This window comes from Gambusia affinis, linkage group LG06 (assembly GCF_019740435.1).
Source record: "Gambusia affinis linkage group LG06, SWU_Gaff_1.0, whole genome shotgun sequence".
Lineage (NCBI taxonomy): Eukaryota > Metazoa > Chordata > Actinopteri > Cyprinodontiformes > Poeciliidae > Gambusia > Gambusia affinis.
In genome coordinates, this window is record NC_057873.1 from 7,698,786 (window position 1) to 7,722,457 (window position 23,672).

Here is a 23,672-nt window from a genome sequence, read left to right on the forward strand (position 1 = left end):
AATTAAGGCCTTCTACATGCAGCACTTTCCACACACTTCACTTCACATTACTATCCGGCGAGAGAACCACTGAGGTGGAAGTTAAAGTGCCTATGATCCCGATACGCTCAAGCGAAGGATCTGCAGCACAAAGGTGTGACAATTTGATAATATTGGGATTGTTCAAACAACATGCCAGGAGGTTTTAAACACAATGAACGATCAACAGCAAATGATCCTGCAACAATACAATACAGTAATTGACAATGGCTGATGTCCATTAACATCTAGCAACAGATGTGTTTATCTTAGTTCCTCTCTTAGGTCCCTGTTAACTCTCAAGGCAATAGTCTTCATCGTTAAAGTGTACATCGACTTGCTTTGATTTTTAAGACAATTGAACCAGACAGTAAAAGTCCATCTGAATTCTTGCTTATATAAGTATAAAAAAGGTTCACATATTTTCACAGAATTTATCTGGATGTGTTCATCAGCAGTGGAGCATTATCTAAAGCCTAGCTGCAAAGATTTGGGTTCACAATTGTGAGGCGAGAGACACCCACCTTTTCTGCTGTTGTCAAATATTCTCAGCATCATGCTTAGAGTGTGGGAGAGGCTGCTTCTGAAATTTTTGACATTTTTCTCTTGTGATTATTAAAAAGTTCAAATACTTATATCTTTGTCACCAGCAAGAGCCTTTAAAGGCAAGGTAACATTATTTATTTAGCAGATTTCAGCAGCAAGTCAATTTAAAGGAACATGTTTAAAGTACAAAAAAGGAGTGCTTTGCAGTGGCATGATAAAAGACTAGTAAAGAAAAAATGTACTACAGACTAAATGTATGATGTTCCAGTTATTATTAATCAAAGACAACCCTTTTAAATGAAGACTTTTAACCTTCATTTAAAAGAACTCATGGTTTCAGCAGTTTTGCAGTCTTCTGGATGTTTGTTCCAGATTAGAGGAAGTGGGCTGAAATGCTGATACAGTGACAACAAATCTTTGATGTATTTTGATTCTAAGCCATTCAGTGATTTATAATCTAACAGAAGTATTTTAAAATCTATTCTTTGAGCTCCATGGATCCAGTGTACGAACTTTAGAAGGACTCTATTTTCCTGGTTTTAGTAAAGATGAGAGCAGCATCATTCTGGATCAGCTGTCAATCAATCTGACAAAAGATAAACCCATGGACGAGTTTCTCCTGATCTTGCTGACACATTAGTCCTTTAATCCTGGAAATGTTTCTCAGGTGATAGAATGCAGACTTTGTAATTGTATGTATCTCAGAAGGTTCAACTCTGAGTTCATCATTTTACACAGATTCTGACCCCGGGTCTGATCAGTAGTTTCTAGATGGAACGGTTATGTAACATGTAAAATTATGGTGGACATATAAATTTTTCATGCTGGTTTATATCAAACATTGAGAGACAATGGTTAAGATGGGTTTCATGCGTCGTGAGACTACAAAGTATTATATAATACCCTTCCTATAGCTGCAACAAGGTCATTTTCATCTCCAACAATGAGATATTAAACTAGTGAACTGTTATCCTTGCAAATACCAACAACAATACAAACAAGATGATGTTAATGTCCATTAAAAATCTCTTTTCTGATGTATATTCAGTCACTATGACAACCAGCTATTCTACTGAACTGTAAAGACAACCTTCATCCATGGATGCATTGATGGCAGTAGTTTTTCAGACTTTGAAAATAACTGGTTTAGCTTTAAACTTAGAAATGCACCAGGACATTAGGATAAACGCTCACTTATTATGCACACCAAGGGACTTTTTTTAAGAGCTTTCTTTATTGTTTGTGGCGTAGATGCTACTATGTAGCATCTATCAGTATTTTGACAAATAAACTTTGCTTAATACTGATAAAGCCAAAAAGTTAGCTAGCTTTTTGTTCAGCTGGGGTTTGAGCATTGCAGTATCAATAATAATGTTGTCATTGATTATTGAGAAGGGGATAAAGTTTCCCTTAAAATATATTTTATCAAAAATTAGTTTTAAATTGAAAATATTCTACATGATTAAAATTATGTGATGGGTATTTAATGCAATCTGTTATGTGAATCCAGTGCTAAAGTAAAGTAAAACAGCAGGAACAAAAATGCCACAAAACAAACAAAAAAAAGTCCCACCACAATGGACAGGACAATGTGAATACAGTAAACCCTCGTTTTCGTGGGGGTTGTGTTCAGAAAAGCCCCTGTGATAGTCGAAATCCGTGAAGTAGTTACCTTAATTTTTTTTACAATTATTATACAGCATAATTAAATACTCTACATTGAAACCAAAGAACAAAGCTTGTTTTTTGAGGCCCAAGCATTTTTTAAACAAATATAACACTTTCTTACAAATAAATACAGTAAAATAAACATTTTAGTCATCAATACAAAGTACAGTAGGACAAATTGAGACAAATTGTGACTGGCGTATTTCACTGTTCCTCTGACTGTGACGCTGTGGCCTCACTCCACTCTCTAGTGTCTTTTTCTTCTGAAGCCTGTGGTGCAGGTGTATTTGTTTGAGAGAAGAACATACTTATCTGTAGTTGTTGTCACTCTTTTTTTTTTCTTCTGGGCAAAAACAATTACCAAAATGTGCCAAGCTGTATTACGTAAATTTAAATACCGTGATGTTATTGGCACACAGGTAGAGAAGAAACTTGGAGACTGTTTAGCTAAATCAGGATGCAGAATACAATGCACTGTGGAAAAAAAACTGCACAAAAAAAATCTGCGAAGCAGCGAGGCTGTGAAAGGTGAACCGCGTTAGAGCGAGGATTCACTGTACTGTCAAATAATGTGCCATCATATCCCATGAGTGTGAACTGCTCCCACTGCAAATTCATCATGTAAAAATCCACATAATTAAGTTGGTAGTGATCAAAAATTGAGTTCCACTTATGAACGCAATATATATATAAAAAAAACACATTCTAATGCTTTCATTTGATCAATCAGGGCTTAACATGGTTTTAGAGTATTAAATAATCCTTTTTAGAAATTTGACAGAAAAAGATGAATCGCATAAACTGATTCTTTCATAGAATTTTATCACTGGCAGGCGATGTAGTTACTACATCTCATCAGTATGCTGAGTGGAGCCCAACACATCCAACACCTCTATTTGCAAAGAAGCCTCTGCAAAATCAAGCACGAGAGGTGAACTTGCTGCTTGATAACTGCCTGGAAATCATTCCAAGGGAAAATGAATCATTGTTATTAATCCCTAATGAATGAGGGCATTCTTGAAACTATATTTTGAGTTATTTGTTTTCTTTCACCCCTGCTCAGTTTACAGTTTATTCTGCAGTGGTGTGCTTGACTGCACTCCAACCATTCATCAAGCCACCGCTTTCCATTATTTGGTGCAGTCAGCTGAAACTGAGAAAGGTTTTTGGGGTGGTAAGCCTCATTCTGCCTCCACTAACTCTCTGTTCTCCTAAACAGAGATATTTTTCATACTGTTTCTCTTATGCAATGACTCATTGGTCATTAGATGATTCGGTAAATTTATTTACACAGCTGGGTTTCATTATGCTTACATTTTCCAAAAATGCCCCACAAAAGTCTAATAAAATGGCACAAAGAGAGAAGCTATAAAGCCATCCATGTAAAACCATTTGTCAGTTTTTTCTTACCCCTCCCTTGAGGTGTAGTCTCACATTTTCTGCATACAGAATCAGACCACAAAGCAAACAGAATCAATAACATAAGTATCATATTCTTTGTATCTAATATTGCCCCAGCTCAAATTTCATCAGGCTATGGTCTGAGCTGCATTCTGATAAGACCCAGAGCTCATCTGAGATGAAATGAAACAGTTTATTGCTAATGTACACTCAACTGCTAGCCGTTTTAAACATCTGTATTCATTTTTGCACACTGCACCTGCTGCACAGACTTTATCCCTCGCAAAAAGAAGAAGCATCGACATTTACTCCGTGTCATGTGCTAGCAGACATTTGTTTCTATGGTTTCTCTTTAAAATCTAATCATTAAATATTTTGTTTACAGCGAAGATGCAATCTCCTCATCTGATTTACATTTTGACGTGTTTTAGCAGTGCAGTAACTATTTGATTCATTGGAAAGCGTCACCTGATTCCATATGAAAGTTAATGTCACCATAGAGAGATGTGTCAGCAGCATTCTAAATGTGTGAAGCACAGCAAACAGCTTGACTAATCTCATGTGTGCTGACATTGTGACTGATGATCAGTGTGCCGGTGGCCCACCTGAGTGTGGACTATAATCTCTTAGCTCATGGTGATATTGCCAGGTTCAGCTTCTACTGGAGTAGCCTTTTTCTACTCTAATCAAATCAGATGTGTGTATATACATATATATATATATATATATATATATATATATATAGTATATCAACATGATTGTCACAAAATATTATTAATAAGTTATCAGGGAAAGGGGTAGTGGTGCTGAACAACCACATCTTGGATTTCATATTTAAATGATAAAAATTACAACATAGTAAAACTTTGAATTGTTGGTGACAAGTATCATTGAGAAACTCAGTTTCAGATCAGATTCTCAATATATCATATTTCAAAGACTAATAGAAGGAGAGAGAAGAGGTCCTATGAGAGAGAATGACAGAGAAATGCTTATAGAGACGTTATACATTTATTTTTTTCTCACTCTGATTTTACAGTATTTACAAGTTAATAGTTGTCATTTAAAAAGCAAGTTCTTAGCATTTATTAGCTAATAGCTACTGTCTTTTCTTAAGTGGAAAAGACACAATATTGCCTGATACTGATTTATTTATTTTTTTTTATTCTACCAAGCTCACATGCTGTTTGAGCTTGGCAATGTTTAGAGGATCTTCCAAAGGCACATCCCAGGAGATCAGGCTCAAGTTTGATTTTATCATTTTATCTTTTGGATCATTGGGGAAGCACATGTTTAATACAGCAAGATGGTTATTTTTATACTCAATACCTATGCATATTTGAAGTATGTACTCATTTATGGAGTTCTTGTTTTCAAAATTTCATTGTGCTATTTTGCAGATGATAAAAGTAAAGTACTTTATGAATTTCATTTGTTCAGAAAATATTGTAATAATTGAATTTTTTATGATACATTGTACATTGCATCACAGAAAACTGTAGCAATTTTTTCCCATAGAAAATATATATATTTTTTTAAATAAAATTAACTACTGCTTTATTGGATGTTCAACAGAAACCATTTTAGATGTGACATTGAACTATTTTACTTCATAGTTTAGAATTGCGGTTTGGAAAAAGAAAATGAATGAGGATAATTCCTAGCCCTTTTCCTTTAGAGATGGGGTCAGAAGTTTGTTTCTCAGCTGGACTGGGAACGCCTGGGGATTCCCAGTGAGCAGCTGGCCCAACTAACTGGGGAGAGGAAGTCTGGGTCTTTGTGCTCAGGCTGCTGCCCCTGCGATCCGACCCCAGATTAAGTGGAAAATAATGGATGGCAAATATCAGCACTTTTTTTTAGATGAAGCAATACATCACAGTTTGTATCATTTTAGCCTTGTCATTATATATTTTTAAACTAATTTCAGCAAAGGTTTCCATTAAATCTAAGATCTGGATGTTTGCTGGATCTTCCTTTCCTGGAAACGTTTTTTTTTATGCTTGTGTAGTTGCTGGGTCCGTGTTCATTTTTAAAAATGACTTCATAGCCAAAGCTACTTTTAATTAGAACCACTGTAGAGGTGCTGACTACCATTGGTTCGTCTCTTTTAATTAGTACAAATTAAAAGAGACGAAATGGGAATTTCTCTTTTAATTAATAAACAGTCCCATATAACCAGTAACTGTAGAAACTTTTTTTAGGTAGTAATCTATATATGTTCCATTGTGACGCCACCAGATAAAAATTTAAGCATAATTTGCTTAAACAAATCAAATTCCTGATTCGTTCCCGAGTCTCAAATTCGTCCACTCATCCACCACTCTAGTCTTGTTTTCCTTGTTTCCTTAATACACTTATTGACTCCATTTATCTTTCTTTTCAGTCGTTGTGCTTTTTCTTTTTAATGCGTTTTGCTTTGAGTTTTCCATCCTGATGCTTTGATATCCTGTCTGATCTATTTAAATGCTTCCCTTTTACAATTTGTCCATTTTGTTGCACTTCCACTAAAGGTACAAACAATCTGAAAGGAGTTTTTTCTTCCATCCTTTCTACTATTTTGGCTGACAGCTCTCTTTTTAGGTCCATGTTTCCTGTCAATCATCCAGCTGTAACACGTTCTCAATGTCTGCGAGAAATTTAGGCATGTGCAGCTACTTAGTTTAGAAATGAAAATCATAAGATTAATACATTTTTCTCTTTTTTTAAAAACATTAGTATAAAAATGTTTACAAGTTCCATATTTCAAGTAGTTAGACCTGTGCAATTGGTACCCACCTCATGGGCCATTTTTGTCATTTCAGAGGAGACACGTGGTCAAATTCTGACATTTCTAGCTGAATTCTGCCATATGTGTACTACCTAGCTGAGTTCTTGAGACAGCATAGACCAAAAATATATGATTCACCTTTTTCACACTCATCAATTCATTCAGTGACCCTATGGATAGGGGCATTCTCATCCTGGAAGAGACCACTCCCATCAGGATAGAGATGTTTCATCACAGAGTAAAGGTGATCACAAAGAAAAAAACTGTATTGATTTGTCCTGACCCTACCTGGGAGCACAAATGAACCCAAACCATGCTATAGCAAAGAAGCTCTGCGTGATTCTGTTTCTTTCCCCTTTAATTTGTCACCTGTCTGTATGTAGGCAGTGGAGGTGATGATGAGTCTTTGAAGAGATTTGAGCAGTTTGGAAAATGACTTTGGAAGCCAACAGTATGAAAATGTCTATATTTTCACATAGGTTTTTGGGGCCAGTGGGGTAGATATGAAACCCTATATATATATATATATATATATATATATATATATATATATATATATATATATATATATATATATATTAGAAATCAGATTTTTTTTTTGACGAAAAAGGCTGATTTTGTTGAATATTTTTAGACCTTGATTTAGCCATTCTGTTCCACGGTAACTGGGTGAAAATGTAAGTCTGTTGTTCTGTTGGAAGGTAAAGTTCTGCCCCAATGAATCACAGAAGTTCCTCTGGGATAACCCTGTATTTTGCTTTACCCTTCCTCCCACCAACTCCAGCTATCTTCCCTGCCTTTGCTGAAGCTTCCCCACACATTGATGCTGTTACCACAATATTTCATGGTGTTGATGGTGTGTTCAGGGTGTGATGTGACCTGTGCAGTAAAAATTCTTTTGACATTCTGCTTGCCACTTTTCCATATGGTCAGATTGGTTGAGTGTGTTACTAGTAGTTGCTACTACTAATTGATGTTTAATCTTATTAAAGTCCATCAAGATTTGCGGTGCTTACTGGCAAAGTGTGAAATGTTTGTGCAGTATGAAAAGATTATTATTATTTTTTTTTTTTTTCAAATCTCTGTAAATTCAAATCTGGTTAGCCAATGAGTGTTTTTCAAAGCTGTGTGCTATATAATTACCCATTGTAGGAGACAAGTGTTCAATTAAATAGTTAGGAATTTAATATAACTTTAATGCATGATCCGTGTATGTAAGCATGCAATTGTGAAAACGGTATCTGTAAAACATGTAAAAATAAAATATATAAATACTCATACAGCTTTAATAACTTGATTTATATTGGAGGAATACATAAAAATAAGAAAGATTACTAAGAAATCTATTTAAGTCTATTTAAGTCCCTTAAATATTAGATGCTAAATAAATAAATAAGCACATAAAGAGAGTTAACAGGTCTGGTGGAATGATTTCCAATCACTGCTCATGGTCAAGCTTCCCCTCACCTCCAGCAGACGATTGGCTTCATCAGTACAATCTAGGTCAAGAAAGATCTACAGATCTTTGGCTCTCCCATCGTCCTCTGCACCCATGTGTGAGTGGGACTAATGAGGCAGACAGCTGCTCCCCAAGCTGAAAGTCCCTGCGGTGAACTGTAGCACAGACAATGTCACCTTCAAATCCAGGGACATAGGTGTACCCACGGAAAGCAAAGCAGATCTACAAAAATCCAGAGGGACATGTAAATCTTCTTAGCTTGTTGGTCCTAAACAGCCTCGTCACAAATTCAAGAGCTGTAATGCAACTGTTGCTTCCTGACATGCTTAAAAGGGAGGATTTGGGCTTTAAAAAAAATCACCTCCTTCAAAAGAGTATTAGTTTAAGACGTGATTCTGTAGCTAGGAAGAGTTTAATAAAATGCACACAGGATAAAAATACTCCTGCAATGTAATTAGGGGGACTTTCCTGAGACGACAAGTACAAATGTGGAATAAGAAGGTAAAATCCAGCAAGGCTGTGTGATTAGGTCTCATTTGGATGTATTCGGCACACTGCAACAAGCGGCTGTTCTGGGGCACGGCAGTCGCTTGGATCGAAGGCCCACGTTGTCTGGGATTATGTGTCAATTTACCACCCAGCTGCAGATCCACACTCTGCAGCAGAACATGACTACCTCTAATTAGGCCATGCTACCAATTAGGTATTTGCAATAAGGCAACACAAAAGGCAGTCTGGGTGACTAGCATGTACTATTGTCACGAGAAAAACTAACATAAGTCCTTTAGCTGCGATGGCTGTTTAAAGCTTTGTGTGATATTCTGAGGGAGAATATTGTAACCAGGAGTTATTATGTTAAGGTGTAAAGAAAACTTTGGTTTTAGTTTTGAGTGACAAAATATAATAATAATAAAAAAAAGATGTTAACATGCAATATATAACTGGTTCTTGTTATAGCAATTTTCTCAAGCTGTGTTTTACAAATCCCACAGGGAGCCAGGGTCAGTTCCCCATCACTCAGAATGTGACGGTGGTGGAGGGGGGCACAGCCAACATGACCTGTCGTGTGGATTACAATGATAACACTTCCCTCCAGTGGTCAAACCCTGCACAACAAACTCTGTTCTTTGGGGACAAGAAAGGTGAGTGATCTTTCCAAACATGTTGAGGGAAAAAAATTATGAAATGTTAAGATGTGATAAATATGTCTGAAGCAGATTAAATTGCATCAGCATCTTTTCAGATTATTTTTTTAAACTCTGAATTAAACTGTTCGAATATGTCTCGTCTTTTCAGTCAAACTGTGCTTACAGGCACAGTTTGACTGAATACAAACAAACGTGATAAAAGGGAAACGCATTCATTACTCCTAATGCCAAAGAAACTTTTCATGTTTTTTTTTTTTCATCTTGTTGATGTCCCAGGGGGCAGACTAAGCAGGAATAGACTGTTTTTGTATTGCACTCTTGTAATCACGCAGCACTCACTGTGCTGTTTACAACATTGTAGTGCCTGTGGATGTTGAGATGATTGGTCTTAATTAGTGTCTATGCTGCCCTAAATTTGTATTGTTGTTTGGATATCACTCTGATCTGGAAGTAGAGTGTTGCAACCTCGTGAAACATGGCCTCAGCTTGGATGAAACATAACGCACTCTCACCAGCCAAATCCAATTTAAAGGTGACAAAAGTCTGGATATGATAAATTAGAATTGGGGTGAAAGGGAGTGTAACAGAGTACTGGTCTTGTAAGGGTCGGGGTGCTCATCTATCAGTGTTTCTCACAGCATATTACCCATTTCATTTCTGCTGTAGCTGCTAATACAATATCATTGGTTCAGTGATTGAAGATGAACTTTCCCTTTGAATAACAATTGATGGGGAAAGGAAGATGCCACAGCAAACCAGGAGAATGAGAGTCCATCTGGTTTGAAGAAATACTTTCCTCCCTCACAACTGATTGGATTTAGTAATGAGGTCTAAGGTGTTTTATTTGATGAAATTGCTTCCAAATACAATTAAATGAAAGTTAACTGAATCTTAAGCAGATCCTCGTGTGTGAACAGTGTGGGTGTGCCCTGAGGATGTGAATTGAAGTAGAAATCAAAGAACAGAACCTATTCCTCTCCTAAAGATATTATTCTATGTTATAGATTAATGAAAGTTCATTTTACCTAGACTTTATTCTTTCAATGTTTGTTTTATGAGAGGATTCTATTAAAGACTTTTTGTGGTTGTTAAAATTCAAGCCTCAGTCCTTAACTACACATGGCTTTCTTTGATGCAATGTGGTTTTTAGCCTCTGAGTTTGGTTGAGAGCTGAAATCTAACCATGCATATTTAGGAGCAAAATCTCTTTCCTGGAGGCTATTGTTCTCTGTCCACTCACTGATGCATCCTAAGCATACAAAGAGTAAGAGCTGTGCTAATAATATTTGATTTGAGCTAAGACAAGCATATATTGAATAAAAGTGGCCCAAGAATGCAACCTTGAGAGACCTCAAGTGTGAACTTTGTTCACTTGTCAGAACACACATAGTTGCCCCAGTGTACAGAGGAAGATCTGAACCAAGTTTAGCAAATTACGAGACAATTTTACCCACTTTTTCAGTCCATCAGGAGCCATGATATAATCAAAACTAGATGAGGGATGTTTCATAATTCCTCTTAGAAAAAACTCATAATTTTGTGTGAGCTTGAAGAACAAAATGAATAACGCCACTTTGCTCATCATGTTTAGCAATTTATAATGCAAACTCCTTTTGGTAAGCAATGACGATGACAAAATGAATGCTGTTAATAAGAGTAGAAGTTGACAGAGCTAAGTGTGGGAACATTTCCTCTCTGCCTCCCACAGCCAAATAAAAAGCTTTATTGGCACAACAAATGCGATGCCTGGGAGGCTATCAGGAGAAATGGGAGGCGTTGAACGACACAAGATTCATATGTAGAACAAAGTGGGACACCTGGAAAGATACTTCTGCTGTGCCAAATCACCAATTAATTGCTTGGCATAGAGCTGCAACTATCCTCTTACTTGTTTTGGCCTCTTGTCGAGCCAGTGAAGAATGCTGCATTTAACCTCATGCTGACTTTCATTTCAACATGAAACTGTTGAGTTTAAGGCAGCCCTGTTCACTTTCTGTGATAAAAACCTGGTCAAGGATTGCTGTCGCTGAGTAGATTAGATTATGGCAGCAATGATGCATTACCCTACACACTGTTTTATTATTTTAAACTATCTGTATCTGCTAGATACATATCACTTTTTCCTGTTGCTTCCAGTCCTTCTAGTTTATCTGTCCATGTTGTACAGTTGTTTTGAATGACTGTAAAATTCCTCTTCTGTCACTTGAAAAAGATTCAACACCAAAGGCTTTTTACACTTCTGATGTGTGGTTCTATATGCTAATGAAATGATTGGGATTGTTTTTTTTATCTACTTGATTTTATTCCCTCTAGCTTAGTGTGAAAGATAAGGACAATTGCCGTGATGTGTATTTTAGGTTAAGAAAAGGTGAGAGTGAGGAGTTTTAACATGCTCTTTCAAATTTCCTTGGGACTAGTTTCCATTATTTCTAAAGTCATATTAACATAAGATAAAATTTGATCTTTGACTTGTCTGAAATTTGTTCAATTTTGAACTAGGTGGCTATTTTTGCAGGCACAAAAATTAGCTTTTACAACAGCTTCTACAACTTGACCAATAAAATAAATGGCCAGAATTACAACTCCTCTTCATCAAATAAGCAAAAAAAGATTATTTGTTGATAAAGAAATGTATATATTTAAAGATAATTACATTTTCTTAAAAAGAAAAATCTGCTTCGGGAACCTCTTGGTCACCAAATGCCATTGAAGGCGTAGAGTAGACTGTGGTGGCGTAGGGGATAGCGCGACCCACATTTGGAGGCCTTCAGTCCTCGACGCGGCAGTCGCGGGTTCGAATCCCGGATCCGACCGACGTTTGCCGCATGTCTTCCCCCCTCCCCTTCCTGTCAGCCTACTTTCGAATAAGGGACACTAGAGCCCACAAAAGACCCCCAGGAGGGAAAAAAAAAAAATAAAAAATAAAAAATCTTAAAAAAAAAAAAAAAGTGAGGCTGATTTGTTGACTTTAAAGGGGATCTATTATGCAAAATTGACTTTTTGCAAATTTTTGTACTTCCATTTGGGTCTCTACTGTTTCTAGAAACAGTCCAAACACTATAAAAAAAACCCACTCAACCTTTTTTCTGGCCATCATGCAGTCCTGTTTTGAGTTGACTGCAATAAACATATTTCCCTCTTCTGCTTCTGGATCTGACTTGGAATCAAAAATGTATGGTTGTACAGCTGCACATCTGTTTACAATCATTTTCACATGCATACAGTGCAAGTGTAAACATGGAGTTTGGAGGCGTGGCCAGCAACAGCTTATTTGTGTTAAAGTGACAGAACCCTAGAACAGTTCATTCTGAAAGGAGTTCAAAATGAGCAGAACTGATTATATAAAATCTCATTATCTGAGAATGATTTTTGTGCAAAAAATGTAATACATATATTTTGTATTGCCTATAGACTCATGCCAACTTGTTTGGTAGGAAGCATGGTAGGTTTCCTTTAATAAACACAATACTGAATGATGACTTTAGGCAGATTTCAATTTGAATTCATATTTTATCAGGTCAGAGCAATTTTTACTTGAAGAATACAACTCCCGGGGTGTGCTGTGGTGGCCTAGGGGACGGCGCAACCCACGTTTGGAGACCTTGAGTACTCGACGCGGCCGTCGCATGTTCGATTTTTGGACCCGGCGACGTTCACCGCACGTCTTCCTCTTCTGCTGTCGGCCTACTTTCATATAAGGGACACTAGAGCCCACAAAAAGACCCCCTGGAGGGGAGGGGGAAAAAAAGAAGAAAGAATACAACTCCTCTGGAAAAGGAATTTCAGCTGCAAGCAGTTGTGCCAGAGGCTGAAACTAGTAGTGACAAGGATGACTGTCAATTTCTATTTAGATTGTTTGAATGTTTTTTGTAAATTCTGTGTTTGGCTGCTCCTCAATTATGTGACATGCCAAAACAGCAGGCATAGAGATGTAATACAAATGCACTGCTATATTCATCCAACCCCTTCAAGGTGCACAAACGTATTGAGGACTTTTTTTTTTTTACTGGTGCTACATTCACTAAAGCTCACTCTTTGAGCAGTATTTAAAAACAGATCTTGGATTATGCATTAGGTGTAGTGGAGCTAACTGCTGATCATTGTGATTGTCTTGGACGTCCCGGTTCAATGTACAGTTCTTAAAAAAAAGAAAATCTGTCTATAGACTGAATAGGAAGTCTGTTGTGTAAAAGGAAAATGAAATGCTACCATTTGGATACTGTCTTGCTATCCAAAGACAGTATCCAAATGTCTTTGGATCATTTCCAATCAAAACAAACTTCTTAGAAACTAAAGGAATACCAGAATTAAGCAAGTGGCCATTACAGATGATTGTACTAAAGAGGAATCATTTTGGTATCCCAGAATTAGCTTAGCTTTCTGTAATTTAAATTTCTTTGGAAGAATATTAACCGACCTAAGATGTCACATGAGATCATGGCTTAGAATCTCTCTGCATATTAATCTAACGGTCAAGATATTCCTCGTCTTATATCTTGCCAGCTTTCTCCTTGGGCTGCTCAGTCTCATCCATTATGTATTTCCAATTCTAGGTTGAATGTGACCACCTCAGAGGTTTCAGCTCACACTATGGCAAATAGCTGGTTCCTGTACAGACTTGAGAAAACAGAGATAAATTACCGTAATAGTTAGGCCATTGCTTCCCTCATATATTAGGCCAATTAGTGGTCACCACTGCTTTGGTGGGTTGCTCTGATAAAAAAAAGTCATTCAGACCATATGATTTTGTTGAATTATCCCTACTTTAAGTCGCCACTGTTATGAGTTATTATTACTGAGCAAATGTACAAATGAGAACAGAACTGTCCTCTGCTGTCTTCATTATGATTTATTTCACTCTGGCTTCTGCGGGGAAAGGATAAAATGCTCGTGAGGCTATAGAGAATGGTAATGACATTTCAGAAGGCATACAGAATCTTTTATCAGATATGGTGGATATGAATAATACACTCATTAAAAACATTCTGTGGAATTCAAGTGGAAGGGAGATAACTAATTTCATCAACATCATATGTTGCAATGTGGAGATATCTAGCTATTTAAACATTACATACATATTAGAGATTTATGTCAAGCCCCAAAGTTACATAGATGTTTTTTATTGCATTGTCCATTTCTCTATTTTAGTCCCATCTTTTCTTAGTTCATGGTTCATCATTCATGACATTTAATTGGGGAACTCAGAATGAATCATAAAGGTCACAAAGCAAAATTGATCTTAATTGGCTTGTTGTAATCAAAATGCTGTTATGTGCTAAATGAATGCTCTAATGTGAGCATTAAAACATTCATTAGCTTGAGAGAATGAAGGATAATTACCAAGGATGCAATTACAGGCGTGAGCACCAGTAAAAGCACATTTAAATCGCAAATCTAGTGAATACACAACATTCGTTGTTGATTTTAAGTCTTTGAAAGATTTTTCACTGGTAAGAAGCCATGAGTTTGTTCCTTAAAGTGGTGTTTACTTCTCAGTTAATGTTTTTACAAGGAACAAAAATGCTGAACAGGGCCTCATGGCCAGGGCTAATGTCTTCCTTAAAGGACTAATGGGCTTTTAAGTGTAGTATTTTACTGCTAGCTTCACTGAAATGTGAATTTTCTATTATGTCACCGTGCACTCTCCGCTGACTGCTAATGTGAAGAACAACAAAACACTGGATCCTTTCTGACTAATAATTTTCTTATATTATTTATAATAACTTCTTTAAAATAACTAAGGATGCTGAAGAATTTCAGGTTTGCTTAGAGAAAAGCCAAGTTTTTGTTGTGGGTTTCTTGCGACTCAGTTGTAAACACAAAAAAGTTAAATAACTTACAAAAGTTAAATGATTTGAGTAATTTCAGAAATGAAAAATGTACTTTCATTTCAAAGATGACCATCAAGCAATTGTCCATTCTTTTTCTTCTTATGCTTGACAAGAAGCTAATGGCTCTTCTGGTTCAGAAGTGGCTTAACAAGCCTGTATCGCAGACCATCCCTTGTAAACACCCCCTCAATTTAAATAGGCGTTTCTTCCAAGTCTATCTTGCTCGAAAATCAATGTCTTCCACAGTTTCCTGTCACTTAACTTTCCAGTAATATTAGGATACCACCAGCTTGTTTTGCGATGAAGTGGCTCACCATCTTTGCTGAGGGTTTTTGTTACTTCCTGTTGGACATCTCTAAAGGCAGTCATCTTCCCCACTATAGTATAGGCCTTTTCATATCCATAACATGTCCACACATCACATTTATGCAGTAAGAGACTATTATTTTGTAATTTATACAACATGAGAATTTTCTGAAAATGTTGGTTTTCAATAGCCATTATCATCAAAATTATCAGAAAAAACACTTGGAAAATATCAGCCCATGTAATGATTGTGTAAAAGAAGAGTTTCCCCTTTTTACTGGATTGCTCAAATAAATATAAAAAATCAGCCTCAAATTGTACAACTAAGCTTATTTATTAAGGATCTGAGAAACACAAAAATGTTTCCTGTCTCATTGCCTGCTCTCTGTCTCAGGTGTATGTATAGCCATAAAAAGATTTCCTCCTTTTTTGGTATAACCGCTTCAAGCAGTGAAAATTAGTCTAATTTGAGTAGCATCTGCTCCGTGGGATTTCTGAGTGAGCAGGCAGTGACAATGGCCCTCTGGAACAAGGCTCTTTCCTTCTGTTAATTGTAGCCACATGTGTGGTGCAGAAGAGCCCCCTGCCTGCACCACTATATACTTGGAACATGTCCAAAATCACCCACACAGCCACCAAGCGAGCACAGCCAGCAGCAAACACCCTCTAATTGCAAAGAGTGGAGTCCATGGATGGAAAGCAGGCAGGGGGTGCTTGCCAGGATTCTGTGTTCTTGCTGAAGGACAGCTAGTGCTTTCACATTTTGAGACAAGCTCAAAGTGGTAATAGGCCATGTAAAAATGGTGACATGGGAACACAGATGTAAAATATTTTGACTGAACCTGACAGCTCTTTGTTTGGCTCCAAGTCTAATGGATGGACTTAAAATATACTTTTTCTGACTAGGCTTTTAGAAAATTGTTCATATTTAAGTAGCTAGGAACAATTGCTAACATTTGTGTGATAAAAATAAAATGAATGTCATGTGACTTTTGATATTCTTGATTCTGTGTCTCCAGCATAGCTGAAGAATATGGTGACACAAAAATTCTGTCACCATATTCTTCTGATGACAGAAGAATATGAGCAATCTTAGCTTTATTCTTCCAATGACAAGCACATACAATGAAACTGAGACCCGACTTAAAAAATCCCAAAATGCATGTCATTCCTACTGTATTTAATTATTTTGATATTGCAGAATACTTTTTTTTTCTTGACATACTAAAATAGAAAAGGTGATGTCTTTAATTGTTTAAATTAAAAAAAAACTAAAAAAAAAAAAAAAGGGGGCCAAAAGAATAATGAATGATGTTATGTGGAAATAAACTGATATGTGGAAATTAGTTTTCAACAAATAAAACTGTCACGTTAAATTATGCATTAGTAATGTAGTACATTTTATATTGGAAATGGTGTGGTCATAGTGTTTGTTTTCTGACGCACAGTAATTTTATGTAGGCAAAAGAAAAAGTTTTCATTAAGTCTCTCTGAACAGACTTTTGCCCACGTTTGCTTTGTCCTCTCCTGTGTGCTTCATTGAACAGCTACCTTAATAATGAAATTAAAATACAAATAGGTGGACTTTTACCTAAATAGGTTGCAGTTTGTTGTGCTAAATTTTATTTGGAGCTAAAAGAGTGAAAAGGACCTCGTATAAATAAGCCCCGTACTTTTCACACTGGAATAACTTAATTTGGAAAGCATGATTTCATTCTTACTTGTTTTGTTTAAAAGTTAAAGTTTATTCTGTAACAAAATGCAAAAAAGAAAAACAATCCTACGGGTATGAATGGTTTACAAGGTACTGTGGTAAGGTAGAGCTAAGTTCTATTGGGAAAATAAATAAAACATTACATGCAAACCAGGGCAATAAGTTCAACTGATCTGAGACAACCTTGGGAAGGCCTCCATCACAAAAGATGCACTCCTGCCATGTCATTTAGCTGCCATGCTACAAGGCTGGAGCAAACACAAGGCCAGGGTGCAGATTTATGTTTCTGCCTAAGCAGAATGTACAGTAGCAGAGCCATCTAGAGTTTTAGGGGGAAATGAACCTTTTCATCACATTGATTTCCCAAAGTACCTGGAAAAAAAAAACTTTGTCAGCCATGGCATTTGGGTCTGATTGTGACAGATCTACCCACACCCTGGACCCTTTGTCAGGATTGAATTCCTAGTAGTTTGTTGTCCTGGTCTTATGATATTTGAGTAACAAGCAATACTTGTTTTTGAGTTGTAAATTTTAGTCGATCAATACAAGCTTTTACTCATTTGGTTTTAATGCCACTGGCTTTTCAGCAAAATAGCATCGGTCAACCCCACCCTCTTTTAAGCCGTAGGTTTCTGTCTCTTCTTGGATTTTGTCTATGAGATTCAATATTTCAGCACCTGACATTTGGATATATTTCAGTTCTGAATAGTAATGTGATGTTCATGAATTACAGAAAATGAGCTCAATCCTTTTAGCTTTAAATGTCACTTGAAATTATCAACCGTCTGTATTGCATTGGGTCACTCTTTGGTATTTAAAAACAGACACAGCATCAATTGAACAGCAGACATTGATAATGGGCCTTTTTAAAGTTGGTGACAGAAGAATATGAGACATTTTAGCTTTATTCTTCCAATGGCAAGCACATACAATGAAACTGAGAATAATATCTTACTATACCAGAAAGATCCTGGGAAAATTGTGTTCTGTAAGTTCTGATACCAATGTAGTTCTGTTGCAGTATATGTTTTTCACAGTGCCTTCATTTTTACAAATAAATGTGCCACCAACTGCTTTCAAAAGTTAAAAAAAAATGGAAATAGTGTGTGGCTATGTATACTCATAAATTCTACTGTTCTGTGAAAGCCTCAGATATTTGTTAAAAACATATACAAAGCTTTCAATTGGACACTGTTTAATTTATCATCTGGAAGTTAATAGAATTTGGCACAATTGCAAACATAACAAGTCCATCTAAGACAAAAAGCTGGTTAAGGAGAGCACCAAGCAGAGGCACAGCTAAGAAAACCATGGTAACTCTATGGGAGCTGCAGAAATCCAAAGCTCAGGTGTTGACAGTGTAATATGAATCTTATACACTCAAATAATTTTGTTTATATCTGTGAGAGCGACCAGAAAAATCCATTCTTTGTGGAAAAACATGAAAAGTCATGGTTGCATGTAGGGACATTGTGACCTTCTGAGAAAAGGAGCTTCAGTTAGATTGGACACAAACAAAATTGTTTGACCTTCGTGCAAAATGGAATGTTTGGTGAAAATCTAAAGCTGCACTTCACCTTGAACCCACACTCCCCACCATGGATGATTACTGCTGTGGGGATGCTTTTCTGCAACAAGACAACTGCTTTGAGATCACAAGAAATGGAAGAATTTCAGGTGCAAGAGACTCAAGAATGAGGCAAACACCCTGAACATACACATCCACAACTAGACTGGTATGGTTTAGATCAGGGCATAATTGTGTTTTAGAATGGCCTACTCAAAGTCCAGGCCTTAGGCCACTTGAGATAAACCTTGAAGACTGATGTGAACAGATACTCTGCACTATTTGAGCTATTTGCAAACACAATTTCAGTCTAGATATGCAAAGCTAGTAGAGACAAGCCCCGAAAGACTTGCAGGTGTAATTGCAGTGAAAGGTGGCTCTACAAAGTACTGACTCAGGAGAACTGAATGCGAAGGCACACCACAACGTGTTAAAAACATTAATACTTCTACTAGGCACTGCATGTGCCAGTATGGAGAACTAAAACTACAAAAGCACAACATTGAACCTGCGTGTGTAATTATCAAAAATGGTACCTATTTTTTATTGGAACAGCAAACCAAGGAGAGTGTGCTCTGCATTGGGGAGTTGCACTGGCATTTTAATCCTTGTTGACAGCACTAAAAAATGTGTTGAAACAAGTATAATTTCATGCTGATCACACCTACTGGAAGGGACTGCAAATGTTTCATGCAAACGCTTACAAGTTACTGGCAGTTCATCGCAAAACAAAAACAGCACCTTTCCATCAACAAATCTGTTGGAGAACACAGAAAACATTTAGCAGCATCTCAAAAAGGTGTTTGCGCTTCCAGGAGCGGGGAGTTAGGAAGGAGAAAGCTTGGCTTGTTTCTTTCTGTTTTTCCTCCATGTGTTACAGAGATAGAGGGATATAGGCCGAGACAAGCGTATCATCTCATTCACAGGTTTGATCCTCCCAGGCCATAATTCCATATCTTGAGTTGCTGTGCAGCGTTTGCTAAGACCTCATCACCTCTCCAGTTTGTGGATCCACCAAAGACTTTGCTGTTTTCTGCCGAAGCCTTTGGGCAATTTTAGGCTGCATTGTGAGGGTGCTTAACTACAAACAACAGCTTTGTTTCAGGATTCTGCTTGCTACAGCAGGACTATCAAATGTTTGTTTTAAACCCTGTAGCAAGTAATGAGCTGGTTGCCCATTGGCAAAGCTTTTTATAAATTTGAATTATTGCTTGAAGATTTAATTTATTTACATTGCTCTTTCTTCTTCAAAATGAAAATTTAAATCTCCATTAAGAAACTTCTTCCAGGCATTGGTCTTTTGGTCCCCTTTAAGTGCATGGCATTATATGATACTAATCATTACATGTAATTAAGGATAAAGAGCAGCCTTTCCGATAATTATCTATTTTCTGTGTAAAACCTAATAAGCATGTCAGCCCGTTCCATTTTGCTGCAATTTACATCTCTGCTGTTTTTGTATCTTTGAAATCAAATGCCAGCTGTGACCTACCACCAGTCTTAAATCCTAATCAGCAACCTTCCTGCTGCATTTTTGCCAGATTTTCTCTTTGGAGTGCAGCACAACAGAGTTTAAATTACCTTAAATGGAAACAAAGTCCCAGAAGGGAGCTGGCCAGGCCTAAAGGGACTGAGGATTAAGAATGTGTAATTTATTCAATGAAGCCACTTTGCCTCCTGCCCTCTGTGGTTGCTCACTTGTACTCATACAGAAGAAGAAGGTTATTCTGAATTTAATAGTGTAAAAAGGGATAAAAGGCACAGGCTGACCTTACTATCTAGCTTTTGTAGGTTTTTGGATGTAGTTCAATGAGTGGCAAGGACGTAGAACATTAAAAGTAGCTCTAGATTTGCTCAGACTTAAAAATCAATTTTGATTTTTGATTTTTTGATATATTTTTTTGCATGTAAATGTGGCAATATTTTTATATAGAAAGTGTTAAAATGAGTAGTAGATGCTCACAAAATATTTTGGAAAAAATATAGAAAAAGTTGAGGGGGGGTTTGTGTGTCTGAAATTAAACCAGACTATTTTTTTTCTGTTTTAGTTCAGTTAAGACTATCAAAATTAATATCAAAGGCAAAAAGAATTTCACCCAAGTCTACTTTAGACATTTATATGTATTCCCTTAGTGTTTATTAAAATTGTCTTTTAAACTGTCTAACTTGGATCAAATATTTTAGATATGCTTCCCCAAGACTTTCACAATAGTTGCTGGGATTTGGGCCTTTTCTCTCCTATAAGAACTGGTTTAATTTTTAAATCCTGTGTTAAATATTTTCACAGATTTTGACAGGGATATTTTTCTGATATATCTTGGCACACATTCCCCAGTAAAATGGATCTGGTGACTTCCATAATTTCACACCTGTAAAAGAACATTAAAAATGAGTTTCAAAGTTACAAAATTGGTATTACAATCATGTCCGTGATGAATGGATGGAAACTTTGTACTGAAGCTTTGTACATTTGTCTGCTTATAGACAGTAATGAATTATTGTGTGGCTATGGTTCTATAGTTTAGAGTTTTTTAAATAAATGTGACTTTTACCACTTTATTTGGAGACTGTTGTCTTTGACTGTGATAGCAAATGACACAAGCAGAACCAGTTGCTATAGTTATAAATAAAAACCAAGAATATAGTTGATTATTAAAATAAATAAAATATAAATAATATAAATATAACTTGAGCACTATGTTTTTTGCTGCTGTTGCACTTCAGTGCACTGCTCTGACACTTTCTGTACTCTCCGTGATTGTAAATAAGCTTGTCAGCCTAGAAAGCTAAACAACTATTTTTGAAATAGGTTAGGACAGAGTTTATTCAGCATTGTTCTGGTAAAGGTTACAGAAATCTTGGACAGTATCTCTACAGCTGCGGTTGCCAGGTCTATATAGGTTTCCTAATCAGTGAGATGTCTTTCTCTGCTCTTTTTCATTCTGTTTCTCCTTCCTGTCAGCTCTGAGGGATCACAGAATTGAGCTTGTACGAGCCACGTCACAGGAGCTCACCATCAGAATCAATGACGTCAGCCTGTCAGACGAGGGCCAGTATACATGCTCACTCTTCACCATGCCTGTCAAGACAACCAAGGCCTTCCTCACCGTTTTAGGTAAGCATGACCAGTTGTTCAACATGCTTCCTCCTACACTAGATTTGTCAAATGCACATTTTAAATTATGATGTAATTGTGGTATTTATAAGCATGATATACAGGAGTATATCCAAGAAACAAATAGATTTTAAATTCTATTCTTTATGCAGGGAGCCAGTATAGTGTTATAAGGTCTCTAGGCACAGCACTTTGGATGTACTGCAGCTGATTAAGAGCTCCATACCAATTAAATAATCTAACTCGATGAAAACAAAAGAATGCATCAGTTTCAAAAGAATCCTGGAAATGATGCATGTGATGTTATCAAAGGACGATATGGATAGCTAAACTTAAATGAGTAGCAATTAGCAAATTAGTGCTCCACACGTATTCAGAATGCTAATCTTGTTTATGGCCCGATGCACCACAGGAGTGCCAAGTCGGCCAGAAATCACAGGATTTACCAAGCCAGCCATGGAGGGAGACGAAATCACCCTGACATGCATCACATCAGGCAGCAAACCTGCTGCCAACATTCGGTGGTTCCGAAATGACAAGGAGGTCCAAGGTAAGCCTGTGATATGGATTTAACAGAGAACTGTATCCTTTCTTGCAGCCTGCCCTCTCTAGGAGACATTCCTACTGTCAAGTCATTCAACTGCTGCAATTCCTTTGTGCTCATATTCATGCTCCGTTACACTGGTCTGGGCATTGCTGCTGTCCTTGTAAGCTGACAGATGTCACAGAACTGGCCACATATGGGAGATTTTAAAGTGCATGATGTGGCCCTGTGTTGTGGACTGTGTTTTAGAATGAAAGTTGCACAATTGTGTGTGTTATGAATTTAGGGCAGAAAAAGTTACTTTGCAGTGGCTTAGGGCCAGTTTATAAGGATGTTGACCTTCTTTTACACATGCAAATTATATCAAACTGTTGGAATTCAACTTCCAGGTTTACATATCACCTCTGATAATAAATAATAACTGGAGTTGTTTGAAACAGTTTCTTATGTTTATTCCTGTTTTTAAATTTTTAATGATAACCTACTCACCTGTGGATAAAGGTTACTACTCTATATACAACATATTATAGTTGATTAAGTATTATCTGAATTAATCAGAATATATGTCATCATATGTCATACGACCTTGAATTGGAACTGCTTATAGGACTTGACCTACTAAGGTGAGTGAATATTCATCAATGCAGATGAGCGTCTGCATAGCCTAGCATGAAATTAAGTAATGTTGACATTTGCGTAGCACCTGCAAATGTTCTATTGCTGTAGTGCATAAGTGTATGTGACTAGAAAATGCATTTTTATTTTTTTTATTTTTTTTTTTATGTGTGCAAATAACTTCATGGGAGTCTGGTTTAGCTTGTAATCAGAATTATGTATGCTATAGCATCAGATGGGAAGAAATGCAATATTAGAGCATTGTTTACTTAAGCTGCAAAGGTCTGTAAACATGAAATAAAAATAGCAATTCTGTGGCTGGAAAAACTGCAGAATGAAACACACGTGCAAATTCAATACTAAAAGATTCCAGACCAGTTGGTCCCCAGCTTAATGACAGAGGCGGTGCAGTACAGAGATCTTTAATATAATGGAGCTTTCTGTGGAGGTTCTGTGTGACAGTTGCTCTTTATTGAAGATTTGCACCAGAGAGCTTTTTCTTGGTGGTTCTGTCTGTGTCTGGCCAACATGGCATGATGATTGATGGGAAAAGAGCTGGGATATGAAGTTTTCCTGTTGGAATGACATGCACGTAGCTTCCTGAAAGGCCAGTGGAGAGCTGGCTCACAGCAACACAACCAGACACGCTGTCCATCTCCAGAGGCACTCAGATGATCTCTTTTGTACTTTAGAGTTATAAAATGCACTTTAGGATAAATCATTTAACCCCAGAATTCTACGGTATACTAGTATGTGGACATACTTTTACCGAATTTACTGCACATCTAAAGAATGAAATGGTATGTACGTCTGTAAGTAAACCCCATAACTCTAAAAATAATCAGGCGCCACGGATCTGCATCAGACTGGTGTCTTGTGTACAGATGTTTTATTAGTTTTATTTGGGTGCACTGGGTTTGATGCCGCTGGGGCAAACAGACGTGTGCACCTCACAAAGAGTGATAGAGAACAT

At 36.9% G+C, this 23,672-nt stretch overlaps 1 protein-coding gene across 4 annotated transcripts in view; it reads left to right on the forward strand.

Annotated features, from left to right (window-relative positions):
• The window catches only part of cadm2b (cell adhesion molecule 2b), a 150,505-nt gene that overhangs the window by 107,123 nt on the left and 19,710 nt on the right, over nucleotides 1-23,672 (forward strand). For all 4 annotated transcript variants that reach the window (XM_044118731.1, XM_044118730.1, XM_044118732.1 and 1 more), the window contains 3 exons: nucleotides 8,852-9,001; nucleotides 21,388-21,540; nucleotides 21,953-22,090. In XM_044118731.1, coding sequence (XP_043974666.1) covers nucleotides 8,852-9,001; nucleotides 21,388-21,540; nucleotides 21,953-22,090 — 441 coding nt within the window. The remainder of the gene's footprint in view (nucleotides 1-8,851; nucleotides 9,002-21,387; nucleotides 21,541-21,952; nucleotides 22,091-23,672) is intronic.